Below are 13,185 nucleotides of genomic sequence, written 5' to 3'. Positions count from 1 at the left end.
GTTCCCCACTAGGATAACCACTTGCTCACAAACAGCCATTGATAATATCTTTATAGAAAAGTCAAATGAACAAAATTATATTACAAAACCAATAGTCAATGGCCTCTCAGACCATGACATGCAGTTCCTTCTGTTAAATGTTAATACTGAACAGGATATAAAATCTGTTAAATCTGAGCTCAAGAGGGTAATCAGTAAGCCAAAAATTGATTATTTTAGGACACTCCTCAGAGACATTCACTGGACTGATGTTTACAGTGCTCATGGCATGAATGAAAAATATAACATTTTTGCTAATAAAGTGCTTACCTTATTTGAACACTGCTTTCCCCCAAAACTTACCAAGGTTAGAGCAAAGTCTACAAAGAAGCCATGGATTACTCGAGGAATAGGGGTATCTTGTAAAACAAAAAGAAAACTGTATCTGTCAATCCGAAACATTTCCAATGTTGATGCTATAGCACATTATAAGAAATACTGCAAAATATTAAAGACTGTAATACGGATGTCAAAGCAAATATATTACAAGGAAAAGATAGTCATATCAGATAACAAAATAAAGACAATATGGGATATAGTGAAGGAGGAGACCGGTAGAACCAGACATGAAGAGGAACAAATAGCATTAAGAGTAAATGATGCATTGGTGACAGATGTGTATAGTGTTGCAGAACTTTTTAACAAACATTTTATAACTGTTACTGAAAAGATGGGGTTGTCAGGTTCGGTAGATGCTGCTATGGATTACCTTAGACCAGACATTTCAAGTAACTTCCATAATATGAATTTGACCCTCACTACCCCAACAGAAATAATGTCCATCATAAAATCTTTAAAATCAAAAACATCTAGTGGGTATGATGAAATATCAACAAAGTTAATTAAAGAATGTGATTCTGAGCTAAGTAACATATTAAGCTATCTGTGTAACCAGTCGTTTATCAGTGGAATATTTCCCGAATGGCTGAAATATGCTGAAGTTAAGCCACTGTTTAAGAAGGGAGATAAAGAAATAGCATCAAATTTCCGTCCAATTTCACTGTTGCCAGCATTCTCAAAAATTTTCGAAAAAGTAATGTACAGTCGTCTTTATAACCATCTTATCTCAAATAACATACTGTCAAAGTCACAGTTTGGATTTCTAAAAGGTTCTGATATTGAGAAGGCTATCTACACTTACAGTGAAAATATACTTAATTCATTAGACAAAAAATTGCAGGCAACTGGTATATTTTGTGATCTGTCAAAGGCATTTGACTGTGTAAATCACAATATCCTTTTAAGTAAACTAGAATATTATAGTGTAACAGGAAATGCTGCAAAATGGTTCAAATCTTATATCTCTGGCAGGAAACAAAGGGTGTTATTAGGAAAGAGACATGTATCAAGCTATCAGGCCTCATCCAACTGGGAACTAATTACATGTGGGGTCCCACAAGGTTCCATTTTGGGGCCCTTACTTTTTCTTGTGTATATCAATGACCTTTCATCAGTAACATTACCAGATGCCAAGTTTGTTTTGTTTGCTGATGATACAAACATTGCAATAAATAGCAAATCAAGTGTAGTCTTAGAAAGATCAGCCAATAAAATATTTGTAGACATTAATCACTGGTTCCTAGCCAATTCTTTGTCACTAAACTTTGAAAAAACACACTACATGCAGTTCAGAACTTGTAAGGGGTGTCCCAAGAGTATATGTCTAACATATGATGACAAGAAGATAGAAGAAGTGGACGGTGTTAAATTCTTGGGATTACAGCTTGATAATAAATTCAACTGGGAGGAGCACACCACAGAACTGCTGAAGCGTCTTAACAAATCTCTGTTTGCAATGCGAATTTTGTCAGACATAGGGGATATAAAAATGAAAAAGCTGGCATACTATGCTTACTTTCATTCCATAATGTCATATGGGATTATTTTCTGGGGTAATTCATCAAGCCAAGCTAAAGTTTTCCGGGCACAAAAACGTGCAGTAAGAATTATATGTGGTGTGAACTCAAGAACATCCTGCAGAAGCCTGTTTAGGGAACTAGGGATACTAACTACAGCTTCCCAATATATTTATTCCTTAATGAAATTTGTCATTAAAAATATATCACTTTTTCAAACCAACAGCTCAATTCATGGAATCAATACTAGAAATAAGAATAATCTTCACAAGGATTTAAAGTCACTTAGTCTTGTACAAAAAGGTGTGCATTATTCAGGAACACACATTTTCAATAACTTGCCAGCAGCCATAAAAAGCTTAACAACCAATGAAATTCAGTTTAAGAGAAGCCTAAAGGATTTATTGGTGGCCAACTCCTTCTACTCCATTGATGAATTTCTGAGGAAAACCAACTGATTTGTATATAAGTACAACATAACTTCTGCACAATTTCAGTGCAGTAATGTGTTCACTGAAAATTTGTGTGTGTGTGTGTGTGTGTGTGTGTGTGTGTGTGTGTGTAAGTATAATCTAACTTCTGCACCATTTCAGTGCAGTAATGTGTTCATTGTAAATAAGTATTACAGTAGTTGTATTACATGTTTCTTACCTTATAAATAAATATAAAACTTTTTTATTTTAAATTCAGTGCAATAGTATTTGTAAAATGACTCTTAGTGTTCATTAAAAAATGACGATCATTCCACTTGGGACCTGTGGAATGGTACATTAGCTTATTTGTTTTAGTTTAAATATTTGTCATGTATTGTTGTTTTTCTGACATGTTCCACATCCTGGAGGACCTCCTCACTACGGATCAATTGGAATGAAAGTAAATCTAATCTAATCTAATCAAAGTTAATGCTTCAATACAGTTAGTAAAATTAATACAGTATGCCTAATACTTTCAGTCAAGAAGTATATAAATATAGGGTTTTAATTGGGCCTTACAACCTAAAAATATTTAAGTATTTGAAAACAACTAATACAGTACTATAGTAATACAGTACTCGAAACAAGATTTAGCATTATGTATGTATTTAATTCTCTATTTTATAATTATTTTTAATATTGCTCTAAATGCCATTATTAGGGCTAGCGTGTCTTCAGAAAGGTGCAAATGTCGACTGTCTGAGTGGATTACTGAATATGAAGTCATTGATGAGTGGTCGGATATCCGATTCATCCAAAACATCTCAGTGGGCATGAAGAACAGCCAAGTTGTTCAATCACTTCTGTCCCATTGTTGATAGGAGATATGACTTCAGATGTCTAAGGACACTAAACGACCTTCTGCTGTTGCTGTCATGATTGGGACTATTTGGAGAAGCTTAATGCACTTCACTACTTCACATAACATTTCTCCCACTGCAGGCTCTTGTGTAATGTACTTTCTTACAGTTGTTTTTTATTAGCCATATCGACTAACATATTTAAGTGTAAGTGCAGTCTCTCAATGTCTAGGTCATTTTTGAAAAACTAAGTTGATTTTTCCAAATTTGTTTCACCTCTGTTTACTAAAATCAAGCACTTTTGTTCAACTGCAATGACCTGTGTGAGTCCAATTGAAGCAAACCACTCAGTAATGCAAGATTGCACCGTTTCACAAACTTCAATGTAAATAGCTTTGTAGTATTCCTTTGGGGTTTCGAAAGTGTGTGCGGTGAGCTGGCTTCATTGTTTTCATACTTCTTTGGTGTACTTCGATTCCAAGGAAGCAAAGGATCATCAACTTGTGAAAATTTTTCTTTTAAGCACAATTCCCAAAAGTGTTCAAAACTATCACGCCTTCCATTCAATATACAAATCAAGCCCTCATATATTTTTTCCGGATCAGCAACACTGAGATGAGGGCACTGAATTTTTTTCATTGACATCCTCTAATGTGTTCATTGCATGGCAATAAAGGTGTAAAAAGAAATAAGTCTTGAATTGTAACATTGACTCAAGGTAGCCTGCACATTTGTAACCTGCCTCTGTTTTGTCCTCTGCAGAAAAGTCTTTGTTGATGATTAAGAAATCATCATCAGTATGAATTCAAAATGACACTTGTTTGTGAATCAAAGAATCACTTGTTTCATCAATCATAATAGGAAAATTTTCAGTCTTCTTGATTGAAGCCAATACCTTTCTCAACACAGACTTTCCTAGTAGATCAATGATCTCGTTTTGAATGTCATGAGACGTCCACTTATAGCCCGAATGCCCTAACCAATCTTTAAACTCAGGTATGTCATTCTTTTGGAGTTCAAACAATTGAAAAAAATTTTGAGTTTACATCTTCATGCCCTCTAATTGCTAGTCCTTGTCGGCATAGAAATTGCGCAGTAGTAAAAATTGTCTCAGGAGCTAAACGACCTTTCTTCATATCACTATCTAACTGTTCATTCAATTGGGAGCCCACACTTCAGTTAATGATAGAATTTAGTTTCAGAAAACCTTCTTCATGCATAAACAAATTTTCATGAAGACAGAATTTTTCCAAAGCCTTTTTCCAGTTAGAAAACCCTATGGAAGTAAATGCATCTTCTTTTTTTGAAGAAAATTGTAATAGATTTTTAGCATCTGCCTCTTTGCAGGTTTTGCAAAAAACTTTTTCAGTTGATGCTTCATATTCTAGCCATGTATATTTGATCAACCAAGACTTCTGAAATGATCTTCCCTTATCACATTGTCCAGGTTTTTGCTGTGAACGTTTCTGGCCTGAAGGCGATGAAGCAATTGATGACACAATAATTGTTGGAGGTTGACTTGCAGTATCATCAACTTCCAAGCGCGCATTTCTGGTAACAAATTTATCCATTGGAAACTTAATTCACAATACACTAAGACACTAAAGAAAATGAATAAAATATAGTCATATAAAATAGTCCACTAGACACTAAAGTCGGAACACAAAACATGTCTGCAGCATGCAATGAATGAAACTATCCACACTAAATGACTGCGACAGCAGGGTGGGCTTTTTATGGCAGTGGCATTGTAATGTCTTGAAGCATCAAGGCGACGCGAGGTAGATGGTTCCAGGCACTTCTGCTCCAATCCTTTTGATGTCACCACAGCCGGCCTGCTGGCCAGACTTTAAACAAAGGTTCGCGCACCGGGACAAATTCTAAGTGTGCCCGCAGCACCGTAACACTATCATAATTCACACCACTCGTTTTCAGTTAACCTACTTACTACCACAATAGTTATTTGTTTTAACTCGTTACTGAATGTATTTTGAAAGGTAACTATTGTCAAACAAGAAAAAAATATATCAACATAATTTTGTGATTTTACATAGCATAATATAAACAAAACTTTGAGGGGGCTCTGGCCCCCTCAGGCCCCACGGAGTTGGCACCTGTGCCCCTGACACAGTATGACTTTATTTAAAACAGTGAGTAGCACCAAGGTAAATTTCTTTTGATCTAAGGACCAACAAATTTGTTCAAAAATTTTAAGTGTCCATTGTTAGACCAGTTTTATGTAATACAAACTAATGATTAGTTACCTATAACGATCCAGTTTTTTCAAGAAAAGTGGTTGTCAAATTGTATATAACCTTCTTTATCATTTATGGAACCATGAAAATATGTTGATAATGATTAACATCCTATGTCTTCCAATTATGGAAACTTTAATGACATTCAAATGATTCAAAACTCAAGAGAAGTATTACAACAGTGCAGGGCAATTTCGTAACAAATGAATGTAGTCAGGTAGCCCACATGAATATGGGAATTTTGTACCTATTTCCAAAATGGATTTTAGGAGTTCCAACAGGAAAACTTACACGCCTCTTATGTTCTGAATTCTATTGGAGTAGGATTCCTTACAAGATGCTGTTAGCAGTATCTGAAAATTTGAGTTAAATATTTTACTCAAATGTTTTCCTTCTGCAAAATTTGTTTCATTTAGCAAAAGAGGTTCAGATTGACACTACATAGCATAGAGCTTTACTCATAGTTTCAAAATTTACATCATGCTGAAGATTTGAACTCTGCTTTTCTTCTGATATAGTTTAGTGGAGTACATTTTGTTTAACCCTGAAACATAGTTCTGTACAACATTCAAAAATAAAGTATGCAAAAATGTTAACTTATTGATTTTTGTGTGCATAAAATTCATAATTATTCTTACTGCAAAAACAGTTGATCCTAAATGATGATGTAGGTTTACTACATGGTTTTCCTAGCTTGTGCAATATATGTGCTCAAGAACTTAGAATTTTTACTGTCATTCATTGAAATATTTTTTGCGTAAGGGCAAGAAGGTGAAAGTAATCACATACAAAGAATGGTACCCTAACACTGCTAGACAAACATAAACATAGCACTATAGCAAAAAGCAACGGATGTCAATGTTGTGACAGTGCCACAACATTCAAAAGTGCCGCTACGTTAGTACGCGAACACGGCGATAGAGGCGCTCCGCAGCTCGGCCGAGCGCGGGAGCGCTACCTGGCTATGAACGGCGCCGGCCGCATGTCACGGCACGGCAGCCGAATGACAGATACGAAGTTAGTAACATGTAACCCGCTAGTGTTTCTACTTTTGTATATCCACGCAATTTATTAGTGATTAAAGGTTATAACAGTCAATGATACAACATCTTTCAGAAGTTGAGCTGGAAGTTTATTTCAGAGAAAAATAGCAAAATAAATTACAGAAAAAACACAAAATTATGAGAAGAGTGAGCAATTTATAAAACTACATTTTAGACAAATGTATTATTGTTTTTATTTGTCTACCAGATATCATCAACATTATACATCTTCAGTCAGTTTCTCTTACTACCTAGAGAGTGTCATTACAAGGTAAGCCTAACTAATTTTGTACACTGGAAGACCTGTCACAATGAGGAGACAGCTACCTGTTATCCCCTGAAATACATTCAATATAAATTTAATATCGTTGTGTTATATTTAGTGTTTTGACAATAGTTGTATTCTATTTCTTGTAAAGACAATTTTTGTTCTCATAAAAAATATAATAAAACACTTTTTAAATATTCATAATGTGAAATTTAGTTTAGTAGACCACTTATCATGGTACAGTACTTTCTTACTGCTGATCTTCATTTATATTCAGCATTATCACACTCAACGTCACATTCTGCACACTAAAATATGTCACTTTTGCTTTCAAAAAATTATTAACCTGATGAAGCAGGCACAAGAGATTAAACATGATTTTCTCTTCTTCTCACTCCTCCTCACTCTGCAAATGTTTCATATTTCCTCTCACAACAATAATCATGATATCTTACCGTACTGATGAGGAAATGGTGAAACTGAATGACAGTGTTAAAGAGTCCTCCATACTTGTGCAGCGATCAATTGCCAGTCCTCTTTTCACAAATGGTGGTCTCCCACTCTCAGGAAAACCCATTACACGAATGGTGTCTATGATAAATGCATCATCCATACAAGTCATGCCCTGAGCTCCTACTAGATTTGTGAGTGTTACTTCGACAATCACCTCATCAATTTGTCTCTGTGTGGTCACCTAGTAAAAAGAAAGTAGAAATATTAAACAAAGTATTTTTCTTTTTCTTCATAAAATCCTACCATGTCCATAAATTGGATTTAATTTATACAGTAGCTGGCTGCTTCTTTTAATCTATTTTATTGCAACTGCTATGTTAATCATAGCAGTTGCAATAAAATAGATTAAAAGAAGCAGCCAGCTACTGTATAAATTAAATCCTAATAGCTGCACTAAATGCTTTTGAATTATTGAAGAATGGCAATAAACTCATCTGCAAAGGTGGCAATAAAAGCTTGATATGTGCCTTTTTACCCCTACAAATATTCATCTACAGTCTTCTTGCTGTGCAACAAACAGTTTTATGTTAATGAATTCTCAAACTGCACCCCTACTTCAATGAGGCCATTATCCTCACAGATATCTATATGCGATGCTTCCAGCAACAATCTTTGAACTTCATGGGGCCTTTGTTCACCAGGTGAAATTATAGATAAACAAATATAATTCAAAATATGTAAGTCAAGGACATATATTAATGCTACTCAAGACAGAAAATAGTGTCCTCTTTTTAGTGTTATTGGTGAAAGACTGGTTTGACACAGATCTGTACCCTTGCTATCCTTGTGCAAATATCTTCATCTCTGCATAACTACTGCAGCCTAATCCATTTGAACCTCCTGACTGTAATCGAACCTCAGCCTCTCTTCATTAATTATTCAATCTACCCATCTAATCTTCAGTATTTTTCTGTAGATCACACATCAAACCTTCTGTTCTCATCTTATCAGAACTGTTCATAACCCATCCCCCCCCCCCCCCCCCCCCCCCCCAATTACTCCATTAACCACTGGACCTTGCTGAGGTGCCTCAACAATTCAGATAACCACACCTTAGATGCAACCACAACAGAATTCTGTTTGTGGAGAGACCAGACTAAGCCGTGGTTCCTGAAGAGGCTTAGCAGCCTTTTCAGTAGTTGCTGACTGACTGACCTGGCCTTGTAAGATTAGCCAACATGGCCTTGCTGTATTGGTTCGGTGAATGGCTGAAAGCAAGGGAAAAGTACAGCTGTGATTCTTTTTTTTCCCCTGATTGCTTGCAGCTCTACTTTACAACTTAATGATAATGACAGCCTCTTGGAAAAAACATTCCAGAGGTAAAATAGTCCCCCACTCAGATATCCAGGCAGTGACTATTCAGGAGGATGTCATCATCAGTAAAAACAAGACTGGCAATCTATGGTTAGAGCGTGGAATGTTAGATCCCATAATCAGGTAGGCAGGTTAGAAAATTTAAAAAGAGAAATGGATAGGCTGAAGTTAGATATAGCGGGAATTGGTGAAGTGAGTTGAATAACAAATGAGGTGGTACTGTATCAAACTGGAGAAAAAATAAATTTATGGCACAAACTGACTAAAAATGGTATGGGTTGATGGAACACATCATGAGGCATAAAGGAGACTAAAAATGGGTTAGGTTGATGGAACACATCGTGAGGCATAAAGGAGATGTCATTGTAGTAATAGAAGAAAGTCTGCAGGATAAAAATTGTAGATGGAGACCTGGGCTTGAATACAGTGAGCAAGTTCAAATGGATGTAGGTTGTGTAGTTATGCACAGATGAAGAGGTTTTCACAGGGTAGACTAGCTCAGAGAGCTGCATCAAATTAGTCTGCAGGCTGAAGGCAACACCAACCTCTTAATTTGTTATCCAATCTACCCATCTTACCTTCAACATTCCTCTGTAGCACCACATTTCAAAATCTTCAATTCTCTTATCATCAGAACTGTTTATTATTCGTGTAAGACTAATACCATTAGAAATGATTTCCTAACTAGGGTGGCGAACAACCCTGTATTTCCTGCGATCTCTCATATTATAGCATTTTTTTTAATCCTCTTGGCTCCCTTATTGATCACTTGTTAGTCCTGTATATTTCATCTGTGATCACTGTTATAAACATTAATCCTGTGAAGTACTATCAATAGTTGAAATTCCCTGACTAATAGATCTCAAAAAGTTTTCATATAATAATCAGTACTATTATCAACATACAGCCTTTTTTTCTGTTCATGCTTTTACAGTAAGAAGACAATTTGGCTCAAGGGAATACAAGGAGTGGAGAAAGAATGACATAGTGTACATGTTTAGAGTGGTCATGAGAGGGAGGGGGAGTGTTTACTTGTTTCACAGTCAGTACTGGTAATGAACGGATGCAGTCATCTCATACCAATCAGCAGCCATGGTATAAATAAGACAGCTTCTATAAATAAGTACTTGTGGGGTACAAATAATACATATGTGCAAATTTGTTAAATTTTATTGTGATTAAATTTGTATATTATATGCCATGAAAAAATAAATTGTTTTGTTTAGGTTAGATTAGATTCATTTTTCAATCCATAGACCTAAAAATAAGGGGATCCTTGTTGGTGTGTAACATGACAGATAATATAATATAACAAACATATTTGAAACACTAGAGCGTAATACTCATTTCACTGATCTTTGGTTAGTAGAGATATGTAAGTAGGCTAAAATAAATTGAAACTTACAAAATGTACAGAATTAATACAGTTTCAGAAGCAAATGTAAACATGCACTTTTAATGTACCAACCATACATGAAATGTACCCAATTACGTGACCATTGCAACCAAGTATCGTAAAAAATGAAATTTAATGGACCTTTTTATCTAAATTGGTCTAACAGTTTCTTTTAATTTATTCATATATGGACTAAAAGGCAATGGCCATCAAAAAGTCTTTCAAACTGTGTTGGAACTTGTTTTGTCTGAAACTAAGCTCTTAATGGCCGCTGGGAGCTTATTGAAAAAGTGTGTTCCTTATTATTGTTATTCATATACGGACTAAAAGGCAATGGCCATCAAAAAGTCTTTCAAACTGTGTTGGAACTTGTTTTGTCTGAAACTAAGCTCTTAATGGCCGCTGGCAGCTTATTGAAAAAGTGTGTTCCTTATTATTGGACACCTTTTTGGACAAGATAAGTGATTTCAAGTCTTTAGGTTTTTATTCCTAGTACTGATGTTGTGTAGGAAGCAATTGGTTGGGAAAAGTGACATATGAGGAGCCAAAAAAAAAAAAAAAAACATTACCACGGGTGGAGCTCATGAAGCATGTCTTTTGCCACTAGGCATGTATAGCACAACTCATTGCCTGTCCAGTGCCACCTGTGTTGTTGACTTGGCTTGTTCTGTTCATTCTGCAGTGACTGATTTTGCTAGTGCAGTTTTGTTCACACACTATGTGATCGAAAATATCTGGACGTCAGGCTGAAAATGTCTTTCAAGTTTGTGGCACCCTCCATCAGTACTGCAGGAATTCAGTATGGTGTTAGCCCACCCTTAGCCCTGATGACAGCTTCCACTTTGGAGGCAAACATTCAATCAGGTGCTGGAACATTTCTTGGAGAATGGCAGCCCATTCTTCATGGGATGCTGCATTGAAGAGAGACCTCGATGTCAGTCGGTGAGGCTTGGCATGAAGCTGCCATTCCAAAACATCCCAAAAGTGTTCTATAGGATTCAGGTGAGGACTCTGCACAGGCCCATCCATTACAGGGATGTTGTCATGTAACCACTCTGCCACAGGCCATGCATTATGAACAGATGCTTGATCGTGCTGAAAGATGCAATCCCCACCGCTGAACTCTCTTCAACAGTGGGGAGCAAGAAGGTTCTTAAAACATCAACGTAGGCCTGTACTGTGATAGTGCCACACAAAACAACAAGGGGTGCAAGCCCCCTCCACGAAAACCATGACCACACCTACGAACACCATCCAACAGTGGGAAGCAAGAAGGTGCTTAAAAAATCAACATAGGCCTGTACTGTGATAGTGTCACGCAAAACAACACGGGGTGCAAGACCCCTCCATGAAACCCATGACCACACTTACCACTACCATCTCCAAATTTTACTGTTGGCACTACAAATGCTGGCAGATGACATTCACCAGGCATTCACCATACCCACACCCTGCCATCAGATCCCCACTGTATGTACTGTGATTCATCACTCCATTAAACGTTTTTCCACTGTTCAGTTGTCCAATGTTTACACTCCTTACACAAAGTGAGGTGTCGTTTGGCATTTACCACTGTGATGTGTGGCTTATGAGCAGCTGCTCGACCATGAAATAAAAGTTTTCTCACCTCCCACCTAAATGTCATAGTACTTGCAGTGGATCATGATGCAGTTTGGTATTCTTGTGTGATGGTCCTGATAGATGTCTGCCTATTACACATTATGACCCTCTTCAACTGTCTGCAGTCTCTGTCAATCAACAGTCGAGGTTGGCCTGTATGCTTTTGTGCGGTACATGTCCCTTCACATTTCCACTTCACTATTGCATTGGAAACAGTAGGCCTAGGGATGTTCAGGAGTGTGGAAATTTCATGTACAGACGTATGACACAAGTGACACCCAGTGACCTGGCCATGTTCGAAGTCCGTGAGTTCTGCGGAGCACCCCATTCTGCTCTCTCATGATGTCTAATGATTACTGAGGTCGCTCATATGGAGTACCTGGTAGTAGGTGACAGAAAAATGCACCTAATATGAAAAACATATGTTTTTAGGGGTGTCCAGATACTTTTGATCACATAGGGCATTTCATTTTTTATGATGGCAAATTTAAGTGAGCAATGTGTGAAATTTTATTTGCTGCTCAGTTTAAAATGCTGCTGAAACTGTTTTAATGTTGAAAACAGCTTACCAAGATGATGCTATGAGAAAACTCAAATGTATGAATGGTTTGTTTGATTAAAAAATGGCGACATGTTGATTGATGACAAACCTTGTTCTGGACGTTCATCTATTGCCCGAGTCAATGAAAATATTGAAAAAATTTGAAAGATTGTGCTCACAGACTATCAAAAGACAATAGATCAATTGTCAGAGATTAATGGGTTACCTAGGAGCTCGGTTCAGTGAATTTGTGGCAGACAGGAGACTGGTTCTTCCTCCATGACAATGCACTGCACATGCAGCCATCTCTGTTAGACAGTTTTTGCTTAAAAATGGCACGGTTCCGCTGCCCCATGCACTTTACTTGCTTGACCTGGCTCCATGGCAAGCATGAAAAGGGGCATGAAAGGACACCAATTTGACAACATGGAAGAAGTCAAGGAAAAAAAAAACACAAGGGAGGAGCTGTCAGCTATTTATAAAGATGATGACGAAAAATGTTTCAAACTGTGGAAGCACCAGATGGATAAATGGGGCAAATGTATTTCTCATAATGGACAGTATTTTGAAGGTAATATGGCTGTTCTGTAAACAATTTGAAAACATATAACTTTTAAAAAATAATTTCGGTTTTTTTGGGTACCCCTCATATTACTTATAACAAAACAGTTGTCAGTACATCCAATTCTTTGAAAAGACTTCAGCATGCTGTTCTTTAATTTACGCTACAAATGGGTCTTATTACCATGATTTTTCACTCAAAACACTGTCTCTCAGTTTGTGGAGTTACCCCGAAATATGATACTGTTCAACATAATAGAGTAAAAGAGAGTAAAGTATGCCAATTTTTAAAAAAATATTTATTTCTCCATTTTTACCCATTCTAAGAAAATGTGTTGTAGTTGTGCAGTTGAAATCTATTATGACTAAATCTCCCTTAAACCTTCATTCAAGCCATGGTCAGATTTTGTTATCTCCTATGAAACCATGATCAAATGTTCCTTATCCTATTCCTAATACTTAAATTTATATTCAGTGTTAACAAATATGTCTGCTTAGAAACACTT

General features: G+C 36.6%; 1 protein-coding gene across 1 annotated transcript in view; it reads right to left on the bottom strand.

Moving 5' to 3' along the window:
- Nucleotides 1-6,593: 6,593 nt before the first annotated feature.
- The window catches only part of LOC124623056 (alpha-glucosidase-like), a 237,237-nt gene continuing 230,645 nt past the window's right edge, over nucleotides 6,594-13,185 (bottom strand). Inside the window, exon 14 of the mRNA XM_047148849.1 lies at nucleotides 6,594-7,428. Within this exon, the coding sequence (XP_047004805.1) occupies nucleotides 7,186-7,428 (243 nt within the window). The 3' untranslated portion in view covers nucleotides 6,594-7,185. The remainder of the gene's footprint in view (nucleotides 7,429-13,185) is intronic.

The sequence above is a fragment of the Schistocerca americana genome, chromosome 7 (genome assembly GCF_021461395.2).
Source record: "Schistocerca americana isolate TAMUIC-IGC-003095 chromosome 7, iqSchAmer2.1, whole genome shotgun sequence".
NCBI lineage: Eukaryota > Metazoa > Arthropoda > Insecta > Orthoptera > Acrididae > Schistocerca > Schistocerca americana.
This window is presented reverse-complemented; position numbering and strand designations above follow the sequence as displayed.